Source organism: Glycine max, chromosome 18 (assembly GCF_000004515.6).
Source record: "Glycine max cultivar Williams 82 chromosome 18, Glycine_max_v4.0, whole genome shotgun sequence".
In the NCBI taxonomy this organism is placed as follows: domain Eukaryota; kingdom Viridiplantae; phylum Streptophyta; class Magnoliopsida; order Fabales; family Fabaceae; genus Glycine; species Glycine max.
Window position 1 is genome coordinate 4,997,840 of NC_038254.2, and position 18,821 is coordinate 5,016,660.

The 18,821-nt window shown below is 35.4% G+C and overlaps 2 protein-coding genes across 2 annotated transcripts; one reads left to right on the forward strand and one right to left on the reverse strand.

The window, feature by feature from the left end:
• The first annotated feature begins 11,720 nt into the window (after nt 1-11,720).
• On the forward strand, nt 11,721-14,564 carry LOC100806093 (laccase-3). The gene is made up of 6 exons (XM_003552883.5): nt 11,721-11,895; nt 11,998-12,149; nt 12,391-12,635; nt 12,803-12,931; nt 13,177-14,127; nt 14,229-14,564. The coding sequence occupies exons 1-6, from the start codon at nt 11,782-11,784 to the stop codon at nt 14,357-14,359; spliced, it is 1,722 nt and encodes a 573-aa protein (XP_003552931.1). The 5' UTR covers nt 11,721-11,781; the 3' UTR covers nt 14,360-14,564.
• Nucleotides 14,565-15,709: 1,145 nt separating this feature from the next.
• Nucleotides 15,710-17,322, reverse strand: LOC100804465 (SWR1 complex subunit 6). The gene is made up of 4 exons (XM_003551160.5): nt 17,077-17,322; nt 16,850-16,955; nt 16,246-16,352; nt 15,710-16,136 (listed from the first exon to the last, which is right to left on the reverse strand). The coding sequence occupies exons 1-4, from the start codon at nt 17,179-17,181 to the stop codon at nt 15,933-15,935; spliced, it is 522 nt and encodes a 173-aa protein (XP_003551208.1). The 5' UTR covers nt 17,182-17,322; the 3' UTR covers nt 15,710-15,932.
• Nucleotides 17,323-18,821: the final 1,499 nt, after the last annotated feature.

Genomic DNA, 18,821 nt, shown 5'->3' on the forward strand with positions numbered 1-18,821 from the left:
GTGGCTGGGTTGATGGTGATCCTTGAGAAGGGAGAACACGAAGAGACAACCATGGAAACAAGGATTTGTAGAAAGAGCTCAATTATGTTGACAATTAGAGATGATCATGTTGACAATCATTTCAGTGACAAATTTGTCTCTTTATGTCACGTAGGTTATTTTATTAATGATGACAGACGAAAGTTAACGGTCGGATATATTTGTTGTATTTTTATACTTTCAGAGACTAAATTTTGTATTTTTATCTTTCAGGGACACATTTATCAGCGAATTACACTTTTATGAACAAAAATAACTATTTATCCTTAGTTAAATGATGATTGTTAAATATTTAATAATGCAATTTATGACAACTCAGAAATCGCTAGTATTTATTTAAAAATCAAATTTAAATTTCTTGGTGATTAAAAATCGCCAGAATCAATTAAAATAAAAAATAAATAAATCAAACATTGTGAAGGAGAAGGGTTTGCCATGAGGAAAATGAAGCAAGTTGAAGTCTCACTTGAATAAAAATAGTACCAAAGCTTATCCTAAATGGATCCCTATATTTATCACATGGTGAGTAGCCATTAGGAAAATGGGGCATGTTGAAGCCTCACCGAATAAAGATAGTGTCAAAATAAACTATACAAGGGGGAGCAATCCTCATCATGCAAGCCAGGTTTTGTAGGGTTGAGTTAAGTGCAAACCCATTTTCTGACACGACCCTCCATCTCCTCCGGCCACTCTTCACCGATGCTCCACCAGTTCTGGCCACCCACCATCACCGCCAAATCTAAAAGATCCACTATTACTATAAACCACCGCAAACTAACCTAAACCAGAAAAGGGACCACCAAGAACTAACCCATGTCTGACAAAGATTTCTTCATGCGTGCACTGTTTGCGTTGCCGGAAGCCAGTAAACGTCTCATATTGTTCAATTCACTCTTTCCGCGATGGGAAGACTATCCTCCACAATCGAAATCCCTCACAAACGCCATCGACAAAATGATCGTCACACCCCTGACTTTTATGTCTCCGACAACTATCGTTGTCATCGCAACCCTAGCTATGACTCATATGACCGCCACACGGAGCGTCACCATTGCCTTTCAGAATTGCCTGAGCACAAAAACCTTAGGCATACCAACAGAACTTACAACGAAAATGTTATACCAAAGAAATTCGGTCACGGAAACACCACGTATCTAGACCGCGACCTGATATAGTACTAGGATTTTGGATCAAATCGAAGAACTAGAAAGGTAGAAGAGAATCCCAAGCAAGAAGAGATTCTGATATTATTGATATAGAATGAAGAATGCAGAGGTTACAAGGGTATTGGGAATTTTCCAAAACGTAAATGAGCCTGCACAACAGCTTGCTATGTATAGCAAATTGTTACTAACTACCTCCTAACAAACTTCTCACTTGGAAATCCTAACAGAATTAACTACCTAATGACATGTGGCACTACCAACTAACTCCCCCAACCTCCTATTATCATCTAATCTACAATCTAATTAAAGATTACAGTAACGATCCTGCATCAATTCCTCCCTCTCAAGCAAATCCTTGACCTCAAGGATTGAATTCAGGAAACTTTTTCTTTAGATCATAGTAAAATTCCCATGTGGCATCCTCTGGAAGCTGATGTTTCCACTTGATGAGCACTTTTGTCATTGCCTTGTTGCCTCTTTTTACTGTCATCCTATCGAGTATAACCTCAAGCTCCTTGTGACTAATTTCTTCATCAGTACTTGGACAATTAACAGATGTTGATGCCTCCCCTATAAACTTCTTAAGTTGGGAGATATGGAACACATTATGGATCAAAGAATTAGGCGGAATTTGAACCTTGTAAGCCACTGTACCAATCTGATCCAGAACAGGATAAGGACCATATATTTAGGGGCCAATTTAGCATTGTTTTTGAAAGCTATAGAGACCTGTCTATAAGGATGTAGCTTTACATAAACCAAATCTCCAATCTGCAATTTTCGATCAGATCTATGCTTATCTGCTAGTTGTTTCATCCTATCCTGAGCCCTTCTCATATGAAACTTCACCAATTTAAGCATTTTCTCCCTCTTCTGCAAACTTCTATCAACCAATTCAACCTTAGATTCACCAGGTAGATAGGGAAGGTAAGCAAGTGGAGCTTGTCCATACATTATTTCATAGGGGCTGGCTTTAATTGAACTGTGGTAGGTTGTGTTGTACCACCATTTAAGGGAAGCCACTTAGACCACTGTTTAGGATTGTCATAACACATACATCTCAAGTAAGTTTCCAAGCACCTATTAACCACTTCAGACTACCCATCTGTTTGTGGGTGATAGGCAATAGACAACTGGACTTGCACGCCTTGGTAAGCCATAAACTCTTGCCAAAATTGACTAACAAAGATAAGATCCCTGTCACTTGTAATAGAGTCAGGAAACTCATGCAGCTTAAAGACATTGTCCATGAAACATTAAACTACATTAGCAGCAGAATAAGGATGATAGAGAGCCATGAAGTGTGCAGCCTTATTGAGTCTATCCACCACCACAAAAATAACTTGTTTGCCCCCTGAGTCAGGAAGTCCTTCAATGAAATCCATTGTAATGTACTACCATACATGCTCAGGTATAGGTAAAGGTTGCAACAGTCCAGGATATGCAGTAGAGTCATATTTGCACCTTTGACAAGTACTGCACTGAAGAATGAACAACTTAACATCCTTGGATATTCCTTTCCAAAAGACAACTGCCTTGACCCTTTGCAAGGTTGCATCTTTACCAGAATGGCCTCCACAAGCTGAAGAATGTAACCACTTCAGAATATCTTTCCTTAATTCCAAATCTTTACCAATTACTAACCTTCATTTCCTCCTCAATTCCCCCTTACCCAGGAAAAGTGTTTATGGGAGTTTGAATCAATTTGCAACTCAGAAATTAGCTTTTGAACATCTAGATCAGATTGCCAAGAAGCTTTAATTCTGATGAGCATGTCTGATTCAAGCTGAACCACAGAAATAGCATTACACTCAACTAAACTTCCTCGAGACAATGCATCAGCCACCATATTTTCTTAACCCTGCTTCTATTCTATGCAAAAATCAAATTCTATGAGTTTAACTAACCATTTCTGCTGGAATGCTGTAGCTAACCTCTGATCCAAAATATACTTGAGACTCCTATGATCGGTTCTTATTACAAACTTCTTAGGTAACAAATAATGTCTCCACTTCTGCACTGCAAAGACAACAACCAGCAATTCCTTCTTATAAGTGGATAGGGACTGTTGCTACACATTCAAGCTCCTGCTGATGAAGGCTATGGGATGATTGTCCTGCATCAAGACAGCTCCAATACCCGTACCTGAGGCATCTGCTTCTACTACAAATTCCTTATCAAAATTAGGTAGAGCAAGGATAGGTGTTGAGACTAATAGATCCTTCAATTTCTGGAAGGCTAACTTAGCTTCTTGAGTCCAGTAGAAGTTATCCTTCTTAAGCATGTCATTAAGGGGCTTTGCCAAACTTCCATATCGAAACACCAACCTTCTATAGTACCCTAAAAGCCCAAGAAATCCCCTTAACTGCTTCAAGGATTGGGGCAGAGGCCACTGTTTAACTGCTTCAACTTTTGTTGGATCAGTTGCAACACCCTCACCTGAAATGAAATGACCCAGGTATTCCACTCTAGCTACAACAAAGTAGCATTTAGACCTCTTTGCAAACAATGAATTAGACCTTATTGTAGAAAAGACAATATGTAAGTGAGACACATGGTCTTCTAATGGCTTACTATAGATGAGAATATCATCAAAAAATACTAGCAGAAATTTCCTCAAATATTCTTGAAACACAACATTCATAAGACCTTGAAATGTAGCTGGTGCATTTGTTAAACCAAAGGGCATAACCAGGTATTCAAAGTGACCTGCATGAGTCTTAAATGTTGTTTTGTGCACATCATTTTCATCCATTCTCACCTGATTGTAGCCAGATCTTAAGTCTACCTTAGAGAACCACTTGGAACCATGCAACTCATCTAGAAGATCATCCACAAGAGGGATTGGGAATCTATTCTTCATTGTAGCCTTATTCAACTCCCTATAATCCACACAAGCCTCCAGCTACCATCTTTTTTTCCCACCAATACAACTGGGCTAGAATAGGGACTACTACTATTTTGTATTATGCCTGAGTGCAGATACTCCTTGACCAGACCATCAATGATGTCTTTCTGGTGTTTAGCATATCTATATGGCCTTTTATTTACAGGAACAACACCTGAGACTAGAGGAATCTTGTGATCATGGGCAGGCCTAACAGGAGGCAGATTGGTAGGTTCCTGGGAAATATCATCAAAACTGCATAGCAAGTCTGCAACACTAGTAGGAATGGCAGATGCAGGTGCATGAGTAGTAAGTGAATTCAACAATAAGTCTTCTTCTCCCTCACACAACTGCAGCATAGAAATGTGCACACCCGAAGAAAATGCCTTGTGCAATTGCTGCTTCTTCACTGTTTTCAGCTTATATTAGAAGCCCCTCTTAGCACATGTCTCCTTCCTTGTGTAACAAACTCCATAGTCAGCTTATCAAAGTTCTAAGTAATGTCACCCAAAGTTACCAACCACTCCACCCCAAGCACCAAATCACAACAACCTAGGGGCAGCAACATTATATCAGATGAGAAAATGGTATTCTGAATCACCCATGTAAAAATCTTAACCATATTCGAAATATGTACCTTATTTCCATCAGCCACAACTACATTTAAAGAGGGAATCACTTCAATTCTTCATCCTAATTTCTTGGCCACATGTGCATCTAAGAAGTTATGTGTACTGTCACTGTCAATGAGGATATGAAGGGGTTTTTTTTTCTGTAATAACCAGTGACTCGCATTGTTCTGAAACTAGTAGTTCTAGTTAGAGCATTTACTGATATTAGTGGTTCACTAGCTGAAGAGACAGCCAACTCCTCACCCACCACATCTTCCCCTTCTAAATCTGAATTATCATCAACCTCCATAACATGTATCTGTAATTTCTTATGTGTCAAACTGTGCTCTGGTGTAAAGGGCTCATCACATAAATAACACAACCCCTTTCATCTTCTTTCACTCATATAGGCAGATGTAAGATTTCTTGTTAATATTTCTTGTAGTTTGTGTTTTGGGCTTAGATGTTTCAGTAGGTTTAGGGGGTGTAGGTAACAAGGGTGGTTTCAAGAAGTGACTGGTCTTGGCTGATTTAGAAAATAGTTTTTGTTGGGGGTTAACAGAGATTCATACATTTTGGCTAAAGAAAAAGCCTTCCTAATTGAATCTGGCTGGAACATCCTCACCATCATTTGCACATCCCGTTTGAGCCCTCCCAAGAAACAACTCAATTGATGTTCCTCAACCAGTTCCACTCTTGAGACAATTGCATCAAATTGTTCATGAAATTTAGTCACGGATCCTTTCTTCCTTAACCTCATCAACTCAGCCACAAGATCCTCACAGACTTCACCAAATCTATCCAATAAAATTTGGGAATAATCCTTCCAAGAAGGAAAATTTCTCAATCCCACTGTTCTAACATAAGCATTGTGCCATTGTAATGTTTTTTCCTCGAAATGTACCACAACTAACCTAACTTTGAAATCTTTTGGAGTATTATCCACTGAAAAAAAAAAGTCTTACACTGAACCAACCAATTCTTAATCCCATCGCCATTAAGCCTAGGGAAATCTAGTCTTGCAAGACGTGTATAACAAGAATAGGTAGAAGATTTCTCATCGTGTGTCGCAATTCCCGCGCTGGGAGAAGGAGAATGCCCCGCTGCCTATTGTTGCAGAAGTTCATCGATGTCTTCATGTAGCATTTGCCATAACGAACCCGCAAGCTGCAAGAACCTCTCATCCAGCTTCGAGCTCAAACGTTCTTCTACTTCACGAAGAAGGGACTGATTTCTAGTGTTTTCTGCCATTTTGAGATGAATCTAGAAGGTGCCAAGCTGATACCAATTGATATAGTACTAGGATTTTGGATCAAATCGAAGAACTAGAAAGGTAGAAGAGAATCCCAAGCAAGAAGAGATTCTGATACTATTGATATAGAATGAAGAATGGAGAGGTTACAAGGGTATTGAGAATTTTTTCCAAAATGCGAATGAGCCTGCACAACAGCTTGCTATATGTAGCAAGTTGTTACTAACTACTTCCTAACAAACTTCTCACTTGAAAATCCTAACAGAATTAACTACCTAATGACATGTGATACTGCCAACTAACTCCCCCATCCTCCTATTATCATCTAATCTGCAATTTAATTACAGATTACAGTAATGATCCTGCATCATGATCGCGGCGATTGGTGGTGCTACGACTTTGAGTCCGCCGAGGAGTTGAAGGGTTTGAACTTCAAGGAATACCAAAGGCTCAAGTGCAGAAGATGAGAAAATCGCTGAAGCACTACATCTGGAAAGTCAAGCCTAATCCTCCGAGGCGCGAGAATGATGATCTAGAAGATTATAACAAACCTGATGAAATTTTTGATCAAAACAATGGTGCCGAGAAGATCGATAAGGAGGTTAAATAAAAAGCAAAAGCAAAACCGGAATCAGATTCTAACTCCGATTGTGAGTCAGAGAAATCTGTCAGTAGTGAATCAAACAAGTTGTGTTCAATGAAGAAGAGAAGGAAGGGTTCTGCTAGTTCTTCGAGGAAATCATATAGCGAGAGTGAATTAGAATCCGATTCTCAATCTAAATCAGAAGAAGAGGAATGTAGATGGAGAAAGAGTAAGAAGAATTGAAGTAACAAGAGCAAGAAGAAGAGAAGATATAGCGATTCAGATGAGAGTGAAGAGAGTGGGAGCGATGACTCTAAATGCAGTGGAAGGAAGAAGATGAAACGCTCCTCTTATTCAAGTAATTTTTGAGTCGTCACAAATTATTTTATTATTTTATGAAATATTTAAGGGATGTGTCAATAATGAAAGTAACACAAAATTCATATATCCATCAAAGATTAAAAAAATATTTATGTAGTCTTATTTTCATAAGTGGAGATATATAAGTTTGTGTAAGATAAGAATTACATTTCACACATTTTAGTAAACAAGAGAACAAAAAGAGATTATCTACTTTAAAGAGATTTAAAACAAACATGATTTTATTCACAAGAACTAAAAACATAAAGGCACAAACTTTACCTTCCCTTGCAAATCCTTTTCAGTTTCTCGGTGATTGGGAGTTTCTAAGGAATTTGTTCGTGCAAGTATATATATCATTTTCCACCCGTAATTGTATTCAATTAATTGAGTTTATGTAATGTTTTATTAATCGATGTGGACGAAAAAGAGTTTTTGTCTTTGGAAGCTATGTGCAGGGGCAACTCACAAAGTGTTCAGAACAGTGCATCGTACACACGAATGAAATAAATACTAGAAATTCCTCCTCCTGTCCTCCAAAGTTATAACTTCGTTTTTTTTTTTTTTTAAGTTTCAAATGCTTTGAATACAAATTATGTGAAATATTGGCAATGTTCACACGATGGTTTTAGGATGCTTTCGAAATAGCTATGTATATGGTAATGTGGCTGCTTGCCTTTTAGGATACAAGTTTCAATTCGCATGCTGCCTGGTTTCAAAGCTTTTATTTGGTTTGTACCTCTTAATAAGAAGTAAAAACCATATAAATTTCCAACAGCCAAATTTTTTTATTGGTCATCTTGTGTTATATTCAACGTATAAGTGTATTAAGTAGCCCAAGGAAAATGTCAAGGTCGGCAAGATGCTTTATATGTTAAGATTTTGAAATTAGAGACTGACAAAACGATCCACTGTTCAATGTTGATTGACACAGGGTACCTAGCCTTTTAAACGTACCATGCATCCAACGTGTGTCTAATTATGGTTGCTCTAAAGCAGTTGGGTGACTAGTACTTACATTAGAAATAAATAAGGTTTAGCAAACAACCAATATAATAATGATAATCAGTTTAATTTCTATCATTGTTAGTATAATAAATTTTATATTTTCACTTAATCATAAATCATCATCGTTAATATGTTTTCAATATATTTATTATAAAAATTAATAAATTTAAAATAAATGATAGTTTATAATTTTTTAATAATGTAAATACTGTTTATACCGTCATATATACACTATTTATTCTAATAATATTACAAGTACCATTTACATTGGGAACATGGAAATTAAATCTATCATCCTGCCTCATTTGAAATATGTTATGTGAAAGAGATGCGCTGCCCAAATTAATTAGTGTCAAAATTGATGATTAAACAAAAACTTTATGTTGAAAAAACGTGAAAATGTGTATTTTTTTTTCGGGTTAAAAAAATTAGGTGAGTTGGTTAATGGATCGATCTCACCAAGGTCAGAAAAATGCATATTAATTTCTAGTTACTAATTATGTGTCTGCTTTATAGCTAACACGAAGGGGCATTGAGAGAAAAGTTTTTCCCTTCAATTTACCATGTTCAGGATTCATGTTTGACTAAACCACATCCTTCCAAAGTTTTACAAGCAAAAATGCTAGTTCTGACCATGTTATCCTTCGTATTCTATTAAGCTGAGTTTTGGTAATTTGAAGGAGTGAAGGTGCTAGTGCCACTTTCAAATTACGCAGAAGTGGTATGAGTTCTTTAAATCATGGCATTATAGGATATAGACACTCGCTACTTCTATGTTGGAATCACCCACGCAAAAAATATCACTACCAGTTTTGTTTGTGTTTAACTGTTAAGTGTTGTCATTTGTCAACAATTCAACATGGTGGACTTAAACCGCAGAAACAGCATTTTTTCATAACCACCAAACAAAAACAAAATTCAACCTGATCTTAACTGCCCTATTATCTTTCTTTCTTCTTAGTTCTCGTTTTTCCCTAGTTTCAGTTGTTGCCATGTGTTACTGTCAGAGCACAAATAAAGGAAATGAAGACTATCGGATTCATATGTTAAGAAAAACTCATGGTTCCCATGATGAAAGAGTAGTAGTTGAGTTTAGTATTGGAGTCTCACTAGAATCACTGTCACGCTTATAAAAGTAGTATTATGTAATACTAATTAGTGTTTTTGAAATATTGATTAAAGAACTAAAAAGAGAATTATTTTTATTGAGATGTGTAAAATTATAATGTATATATTTTTTTATGTTTTCTTATAATCTCTACAATAAATATTTTCTTCTTTTTAGTTATTAACACCCTTATATATATTACTCACTAGTTTTTGGGTGATATATAAGTTGTATCTTCATCACCAACTAGATCAACCATTGACTTATGATACTGATGTTTGGATTGCTGAATCAAATGACTGATATTACTAACTTACTTAGTCATGACACTCAATCAATGAGTCATTGATCACACTGCATGAATCAATGTATAATAAAAAAATTCATAATCTGTAAATTTCGTACTTTAAAATTATAAAAAAACATACTATATCGTACAAAATCCCCCACAAATTGCCTCTTCCAAAAATCGACTGGATAGTTGGTTCACTTTCAATTGATGTGGTTGCTAGTTAGTTCACTTGAACTGGTTCAACTGGCTACATCAGTGGTTTGCTCCGATCGGTTTGGTCGACCGCTTCACTAAAAAAATCAGCCAAATCACACCACTATAATATTTTCAATCCACCTAACAGTTTGAACTAGTTATATTACCGATACTTGTCGAATCGTTGCTACCAGCTGGTCTGAGATGGGTTTTACTACACTGTTTTTACAGTGTATGATAAAAACCCGTTCATCATGTTGGAAATGAGCAACTTTTCCTTATTTGGAATTACTGTCATTTTCTTTGAAAATTTCAGTGCCTTTAGCTACAAATTCAACTTCTGCTTCTTTGGAGATGTACATTCAAGTCAACCATACTCACCCCCCAAAAAAGGATAAATAACCGTGAATCTGTGATTTCATTAAAAAAAAAACTTAAAAATTTATTTTGTCTTTTATCTTTTTTTATTCAATTTAATCATTTATCTTTTAAAAAGTTTAATTTGATTATTTATCTTGTTTAAAAAATCAAAATGATCCTTCAACTATTTAAATATATTAAAAATAATCATTTATTTGAGTATTATTGAAGGACAAAATTGAATATATTCAAATAGTTAAATGATTATTTTGAACCTTTCAAATAAAACAAGATGTTAAAGTGAACTTTTTGAAAGATGAATGATTATTTTAAACCTTTTAATTAACATAAAAGACTGAAGTGAACTTCAAAAAAAAAAATTGATTCTTTGGTCTAAATGTTATATGTTACACTTGCACAAAGTGTCAGAACTTGAATTAAAATGGTTTGTATCAAACAATTAGACTCTAGCTCATTTTTTTTAGTAAAATATGGTATTTTTTTATCGAAAGTCGAAGATTAGTCTCTCAAAATATTGAGATTCATTTAAGGGGTTGTCTCTCCCAATAGATATTTTTTCATAGACACATATTAAGGATTAAACTCATCACTACATACTTAAAGAATAAGGTTATTTATTAACCATGCCACTCAATATTATTTCTAATCCATTATTTTGACTAAAAAATAATGTTTATAATATTTTGCTTGGAGATGAAGTTATCAGGGAATGGAAGTAGGAGAGATGAAAATTGAAAATTACTAACTTGATCTAGCTTATAAGTAATATGAATAAAGGCAATTAAAAGATAATTGTAGTCTTGTAATTAGGCATGGCAACGGGGCCTGAACCCGTGGGGCCCGCCCCAGACCCACCCGATCTTCACGGGAAAAATCCGAGTTGACCGGGGTCGGGTTTTCCCCAATAGTCAAATTCGGGTTCGGGGTCGGGGATGAGATTCTCAATACCCGCCCCGCTAATTATTAATATATATAACACATTGAAATATGAAACTATTAGATTAAATTTCATGTTAGTGTTGAATTGAATTTTATGTTTTATTTAAAATTATATTTTTTAATGAAATTTTATAAAAATGTTGGGGGCGGGGCGAGGAAAACCCGACCCCTGTCGGGGACGGGGATGGGATGTAAATATACATCCCCGTCGGTTTCGAGGGCGGGGGCGGGGGCGGGGGCGGGGAGGGAAATGGGGAGTCGGGGGTGGGGTAAACAAAACCCGACCCCGACCCGCCCCGTTGCCGTGCCTACTTGTAATATGTCTACTTCTAAACTCTTGATTATTTAGGTAATGTTTTAAAAGGACAATTTTTTAATGGAAAAACAAATTATAATCTTTCCTTTTCCCTTCCTAGTTAGATGGAGAAATTTTGATTTTTTGTTTATATTCCAAAGATCTTTCATCTGAATTAATCTTATTCGTATCAATTGAGATTATTATAGGTAACAAAAATCTTTCACTAAATATTTAACACAAATATACCTAGGATTAAACTCAAGACGTTAGTTGATCTAGCACTTAGTGAATAGTGAAATATTGGTTTGGTTGGGTCTAATTATTTTCTCTTTATTAACGTCATTTTCCTTAAGATCGTTTGATGGACCTCCTTAGAAGATTATTAGTATCTTAACAAGCAATTTCAGAAAAGTATTTGATAATTCATATGTATTTCTACTCTTGTGCACCTCTTTACATCTAAATCGCACAATCTAGCATTTATTCTTCAGTTGATTGTGCTGTGCACCTTGCAATCTACTTTGTTAGACTAATTATTCAAATTAACGACCCAAGTGTTTCTCTTTCCAAGCATTTCCCGCTTTATAAGTCTAGAAATAGCTGCACTTTAGAACGAATCCTCCACAGCCCAAGAAACTCCATTAAACAAAACCAGAGCAACAATGAAGACTTTCCAACTCTCTGGTAAGTTATGTTGCTCTTGGTTCTTACTTGGCCTGCTTGCTCTTATTGGTTCCCTTGCTTCAGCTACAGAGATTCATTTTCATGAATTTGTCGTAAGTGCTGGTTTAATTATCATAAACTATTCACTACATTTCTCTAATATGGTTAAGAAACGGTTAGTAATTATCATTCCATCAATAATTTGATTGTAATAGATTCAAGCTAAGCCAGTGAGGAGGCTGTGCAAAACCCAAAACATAATCACTGTCAATGGGCAGTTCCCAGGGCCAACAGTGGAAGCTAGAAACGGGGATTTTGTTGTAATCAAAGTAGTAAATGCAGCACAGTACAACATCTCCATCCACTGGTAAATAGCATCATCATTCACTTTCACATGAATTCCATGCTTAAAAACATCTTACTCCAGTCAGAACTTTTCCCCACACAAATCTCTAGGCTTCAAATTCACTATGCTAATAATTCATACATGGTCCATGAATAAATTTACTATTCTGATGATACATACTTGGTCCATGTATTAATTAACTATGCTAATGATACATGAAATTTGTCTTCCTCACAAAGTGATCATGGGTTATGTGCATCAGGCATGGGTTAAGGATGCTGAGAAATCCATGGGCAGATGGACCAAGTTATGTGACTCAGTGTCCCATCCAACCAGGGGGAAGTTATACATACCGATTTAGAATCAGGGACCAGGAAGGGACACTATGGTGGCATGCTCACACCGGCTTCCTAAGAGCCACTGTTTATGGAGCTTTCATCATCTATCCTAGATTGGGTTCTCCTTATCCCTTCTCTATGCCTAAGCAAGAAGTTCCCCTCCTTCTTGGTATAATCTCTAAAACCATCTTCCAATTCCTTATTCTGCCCAATTCACTTGCATAATGAATCTCCTAACACTGTTATCAAACTTTACCTCACTTCTGGGCATTCAAAAAGCTAATGAGCTTCTCATTTATAGTGCCATTAACAGATTGTATTGTGATGATGCCACAGGGGAATGGTTTGATACGGATCTTGTGCTTCTCCAAAGGCAGGCAGATTTTGCAGGATTACCTCCAAATACATCTGTTGCATACACCATTAATGGGCAACCTGGTGATCTGTACAGATGCTCAAGCCAAGGTGTGAAATTATTACTCTCTCTATATGTCTACATTCTCTTACTATTAAAAAGGATGTTAAAATGATTGATAATGGATTAGGATCTTCTACAGTTATTTTCAAATGAAAGATTATCTCAACCTTTAAAGTATTTTTCATTATTATGACAAAACCTTAAAGAAAAGCATGGTTGAATAAATGTTACGCATTAAATTGTTTTTTGAGAGATGTTCCAGATTCATTGATGTGACAAACATACAATGCAGAAACTGTTCGTGTTCCAGTAGATGCTGGGGAGACAATTATGTTGAGAATCATCAGCAGTACACTTAATCAAGAACTCTTCTTCTCCATTGCCAACCACACAATGACTGTTGTTGGTACGGATGCTGCATATACTAAGCCCTTCAAAACCACAGTCCTCATGATAGGACCTGGTCAGACATTCAATGTCATAGTCACTGCTGATCAACCCCCAGGTTTCTACTACATGGCGGCACATGCCTATGAATCAGCTGTAAATGCTCCCTTTGACAATACCACCACCACTGCAATCCTTGAATACAGATCTACTAGACGCAGAAACCAAAACAGATCAAGACCAGTTTTGCCAGCTTTGCCAGCCTTCAATGATACCCCCACTGCAACTGCATTCACTGCTAGGATCAGGGGTCTTACCCGGGTTAGAGTCTTTAAGAAAGTTGATGTGAATCTATATTTCATAGTGGGATTGGGGTTAATCAACTGTACTAATCCTAATAGTCCCCGGTGTCAAGGACCAAATGGAACCCGCTTCACAGCCAGCATGAATAATGTATCTTTTGTACTCCCAAGTACTACCTCCTTAATGCAAGCCTACTATGAAGGAATACCCGGTGTCTTCACCACAGACTTTCCCCCCGTTCCCCCTTTACAATTTGATTACACTGGCAATGTGCCACCGGGGCTATGGACACCTTCTCGAGGAACTAAGCTCTACAAGGTGAAGTATGGCTCCAAGGTGCAAATTGTTCTGCAGGACACAAGCATAGTGACTACTGAGGAACACCCTATGCATGTTCATGGATTCCACTTCTTTGTAGTTGGTTCAGGTTTTGGCAACTTCAACCCAGCAACTGATCCCCTCAAGTTCAACCTTGTAGACCCACCCGTGAGGAACACCATTGGAACACCTCCTGGAGGATGGGTGGCCATTCGTTTTGTGGCTGACAATCCAGGTAACTTATTATACTACTGCATAACTTTGTCTTCTTCTGCAGTTTGTATCACGATCACATATTAATCTGTTACATGGTTTTCTTTCACTGCTGCGAATCAGGAATTTGGTTTGTCCATTGTCACATAGACTCACATCTGAATTGGGGTTTGGGAATGGCACTTCTGGTAGAAAATGGAGTTGGCCTTTCACAGTCAGTATTACCTCCACCACCAGATCTACCCCAATGTTAAGGTTAATGAAGCATCATTAGTTAATAAATTTATTGTTCTGTATTACAAGTTCTACAAGAATTTGCCAAACAAACAGTATGGCTTTCTGCAGTTTCCAATACCAGAATTAGATTATGCTTAATTGAGCTGTATGTTGGCGGTATGTTGATTAGGTGGCATTGCAAACCTATATTAACAAAAATAAAATTTAAATGATTTCTTTTCATTACTAATACCTGTTTAATATTTCAGAGAAAAACTAAATAACTAATTCATTCTATAGAAAAAATATTTCAGTACCAGAAACCAATTCCCATTTGTTCCTTCAGTGGAAGAATTGTCCACATATTGCAATTTGCAATGTGCAGGTGGACTATTTTGTACAAAGCACCCTAAGCAACTTAAAACAAGGACAAGGTACATTTAGTTTTTAGCAGGCCACCATGAACAAGCATGTGAAGTTGATCCTGACTGTACCTGGATATCTAACATGCAAAGACATCATTGGACCTCTTTAACAGGATTGCCTAAATCCGCACCATGCATCAACTGTCATGTTATAAGGCTCTTGTGTATATAATAATAAGAAACTGAAAAACTTATCCAGCAAGCTCTACGAAGTAAGCTTCCTCGGTGCCAGTCTAACAAAGGCACACACACACATACAAGCTCATAAACAAAGGGATGCTCCATAATAAAAGTAAAACAGAATAATCCATGTTACATAATAAAGATGATCTTCTAAATAATAACTTCAGTTATTGCAACTAAAGACATCAAGGTTATCAAATCAAGATTCAAATTGTGAATCGCCAAGCTAATTTTTGAATCATAGTTTGCATCAAATCGTAAGATTAAAAAACAATGAAAAATTACTTCATATATATTTAGTGTTCAATGTAATAATTTTAAACTAGAAATAGATAAAACAACTTAACCTTAACCATATAAGTCTTGAAAAACAAAATTATTAATTATATTTGAGTTTGTGAAGGCTTTATTTTAGAAGAATGGAAATGAAGCAATGAAATAGCCAAATAGAGTGCATGCATTGAATGACAAATGAAGTAGTTGAATAGAATCAAATAGGATAATTTCAAAAGTCCTCCTTCAATTCCTTTTCATTCAACAATTTAAGCATATATGCCTTTCCAATTTTTATATTTTTTTTTAGAATTGATGAAAGAAGTAAAAAGAAAAAATGACAAATTGTGAATTGTGTGATTCATATCGATGGTACAAAATTGCACATATTCATTCATGTATTGCAAGATACAAAGTCATTTGAGATTATCGATAGGTAACCAAATTATATTGAATCATAGAATTGAAATCGTCAACTATAAGATTCTAATAACTATGGGGGACATCTTTAACAAGGTTAACTAGATTAACAGGATCCAATAGGGGTCAGATTATGCAGTTTTCAGAATTGTAACTGACTAACTGAAAACACTAGTCTGAAGGGCAACAAAAGAGGAAAAGTTGAGCAAAGAACTTGCTTTTACACAGTGCTAGTGAACACTGATATATAACAAATTACAGCAGTATGTATCCAATACTTGTGCACATTTTTATGGGCTATATATATCAATCAGGCTACAAATTTCAAGCAACGGGTATCATTGTGTACATTTTGACATCTATGGGAACAAAACCGCATACCACATCTCACACAAGTGTAATTAGCAGAAAAACCACAAACGGTACAGAAGTGGCGACGGGAGGTTGAGCTTGGGGGTCCAACTGCGGCTTTCCAATAGGAGGGCACATGAGGAGGCAATGATTCTAAGTTAGCCTGCATTTGTAGGAGGTGGGTTAACAAAAACAAAAATCAAGGCAAGAGTACAACATGAGAGTGCTACTTATGTGTATGACCTGTTGTGGGTGTAATTGTAATCACTGACCTCATGTAAGAGCTCAAGGAATGTTCTTGGGGCCCTTCTAGCTTCAAGTGCTTTTGCCTGCCTAGTTTTCCTTTTGGTGCCTTTAGACTGCTTTTTCTGCATATAAACTGCAAAAAGAAGGAATATTAGTATATGTTCAGGACCCGAATGGAGACTTAGATGAAACGAATTAATCCTTAAAAGAACAAAAATTCTGATTTAGTCCCTAAATATATAAAAAGTGCAACAATTACATCCTGCTATATAACTTAATAACAAATTGGTTCCAAAACTTTACAACTAATGTTAAATTGGTCTTTTAAACATTACAACTTAATGACAAAATGGTTCCACAAAAATTACAACTAATGTCACACTTTTTACACATTAAGACCAAATAAGAAATTCGGTTGAGTACCAAAATCATCATTTATCCAATTATAATTTTAGGAACTTTTTTGACATTTTCTTAAATATAAAGACTAAAGTGACAGTCACAATTTCATAAGACCAAATAGACCATTTACTCAAAAAATGACACCACAAATTAAAACTAACATTAGAATAAGAAAAAAGGAATGAAACAAAATTATGAAATGAAAAAAGAGAGAGAAGAAACCCTAACATTGATCCTCCTCGTCTAGAGAAGCGTCATCGTCATCATTATTGGCATCTGCGATTTCAAAACCCGCATTGTCATTCTCCAATGCATCCAAGCGTGCAAGTGCCGCCTAAATTGAATTGTTACAAAATCGCGCGTCTATCAGATTAATTATTCAGATTTCAATTCATAGTATTTTATTTATAAAAAAACTGAAAAAAAAAGAGGGAAAATTGAGCGGAGATAGTTGCCTGAGTGCGGTTGTCAGCGCTGGCAAGCGCGGCGGCCATTTTGGACGCAACTTTTCGCGTTCGGCTTGACATGCGGCGGATCGAGTTGGAACCGTCGTCCTCCATTTCGGAATCGCCAACTCAAACGCAACACACAAACACGGCCTTAAGCTCGTATTTTTAATTTGCAAAGTTTTTTTTAAGTAGTTAGTTAACTCAATATTACATTTTTGTAAAGAGAGGTAGCCGAGGTCCAAAAAGTTAACTCCGCGAGTTTATCATACCGGATATGCTAGCTGGATGGTAAACTCATACTGTAAATTTACTATAAACATACTTGAACTTTTTCGAGAGTCTGAAAACCATCACTAATGTATTGATTCATCATCAAAATAGATTTTGTCTCTCCTAATAAAATATAATATTTTTCACACACACAATCAAAAATTAAGAAGGATTAAATTGCTGTAAAAATATTTAAAAAATTCAATCATTTATTAAATGTGTTGAATCTTATTTGTAACTCTTAATGTTACTATTAATTAATATGAAATACATATGATAAGAAAAGTTATATATTTTTTAAGGGAAGTTATTTTATTTTTGAAGAGTAAGAACTTTTTGTCACTCCGAGGAATATTTGACTGTTAATTAGTTTTAAAATTATTATTGCTTTGAATTTTAATTAAGTACACTCAAAATTTACGAAGAATAATCTCCTTGAATTAAGAATTATAATCTATAAAGAAAATGCTAATTTCGCTGTACACGTTTTTCTAGTTCATTTGACTCTTTAACCTTTTTTTTAAAACTGTAACTATAACTGATGATTAAATATGAGTATCTAATTTTAATTTCTTTTTTAAATTAGTATTAATTTATGGTATAAATCATGTGCATATATACTATGATGCTTTTCTATTAAATATATAATTATCTTATTGTATTATATAATATATGATTATGTATTAATTAATTACCTAACATCTTAAAAAAAACAAATAAATTGGGTTAAGTAGAGTGTTCTAGAAGCTCTAAATAACTTCCCATGAACTCAGTTGTACCTTCATGCCAAAATCATCTAATTCTCTTCAATAAGTTTATCTTTATGTAGATTAGGTTAAAAATATGAAGATATAAGGATTATTTGATGGTTGAAAACAAAGGTTTAAAGATAATAAGAGAAAAAGAAAAAAGAGAGATTGTGAGTTTGAATTTCTATTTCATATTTATATTTATAACAAAACTAACTAATTTATTAAAAAAATCAGATTAAAAATATAATGCTTTTTAAAGGTTAAATTAAATCATTATCTTTATGACTCTTTCTCATGTCATTAGATTCATTATGTAAAAAAGGTAAATGAAAAACCGAATTAAAAGTGGAAATTGTCCAACTTAAACCCAAATTCACACTGGGTGCTTCACAAAATACAAAGCAATAGAGTTAATTATGGGAATTTCTCGTGCTATGAAATATAAGATGTCATGCTAGATTAACTTTCATGTTTAATTAATAGTCTCTTTAGTTTTGATTGTGTAATAAGACTGCACAAAGAAAACATCAACGCTCAACCAGATAAAAAATGAGTTTTTTTTTTTTCATTTTATCTATTCACCTGTGATTATGAAGTAAGAGATGCATAACTCAGCTCTACAAGAACCTACATACATTATCTATTCCTTTATGAAGAACAATAAACTTTTGTCTTCATCTAAATACTAGCTCTTAACTATTCACAAGTAATTTAGTTAGTTAATTTGGC

What these genes read in the sequence shown, in the direction of transcription:
- LOC100806093 (XM_003552883.5), top strand. Translation starts at nt 11,782, where the DNA reads ATGAAGACTTTCCAACTCTCTGGTAAGTTATGTTGCTCTTGGTTCTTA. An exon ending in AGAAGTTCCCCTCCTTCTTG is followed by an intron (nt 12,636 to 12,802) that starts GTATAATCTCTA and finishes ATGATGCCACAG; the next exon opens with GGGAATGGTTTGATACGGAT. An exon ending in TTTTGTGGCTGACAATCCAG is followed by an intron (nt 14,128 to 14,228) that starts GTAACTTATTAT and finishes GCTGCGAATCAG; the next exon opens with GAATTTGGTTTGTCCATTGT.
- LOC100804465 (XM_003551160.5), bottom strand. Translation starts at nt 17,181, where the DNA reads ATGGAGGACGACGGTTCCAACTCGATCCGCCGCATGTCAAGCCGAACG. An exon ending in GCGCTGACAACCGCACTCAG is followed by an intron (nt 16,956 to 17,076) that starts GCAACTATCTCC and finishes AATTCAATTTAG; the next exon opens with GCGGCACTTGCACGCTTGGA. An exon ending in TCTAGACGAGGAGGATCAAT is followed by an intron (nt 16,353 to 16,849) that starts GTTAGGGTTTCT and finishes TTCTTTTTGCAG; the next exon opens with TTTATATGCAGAAAAAGCAG.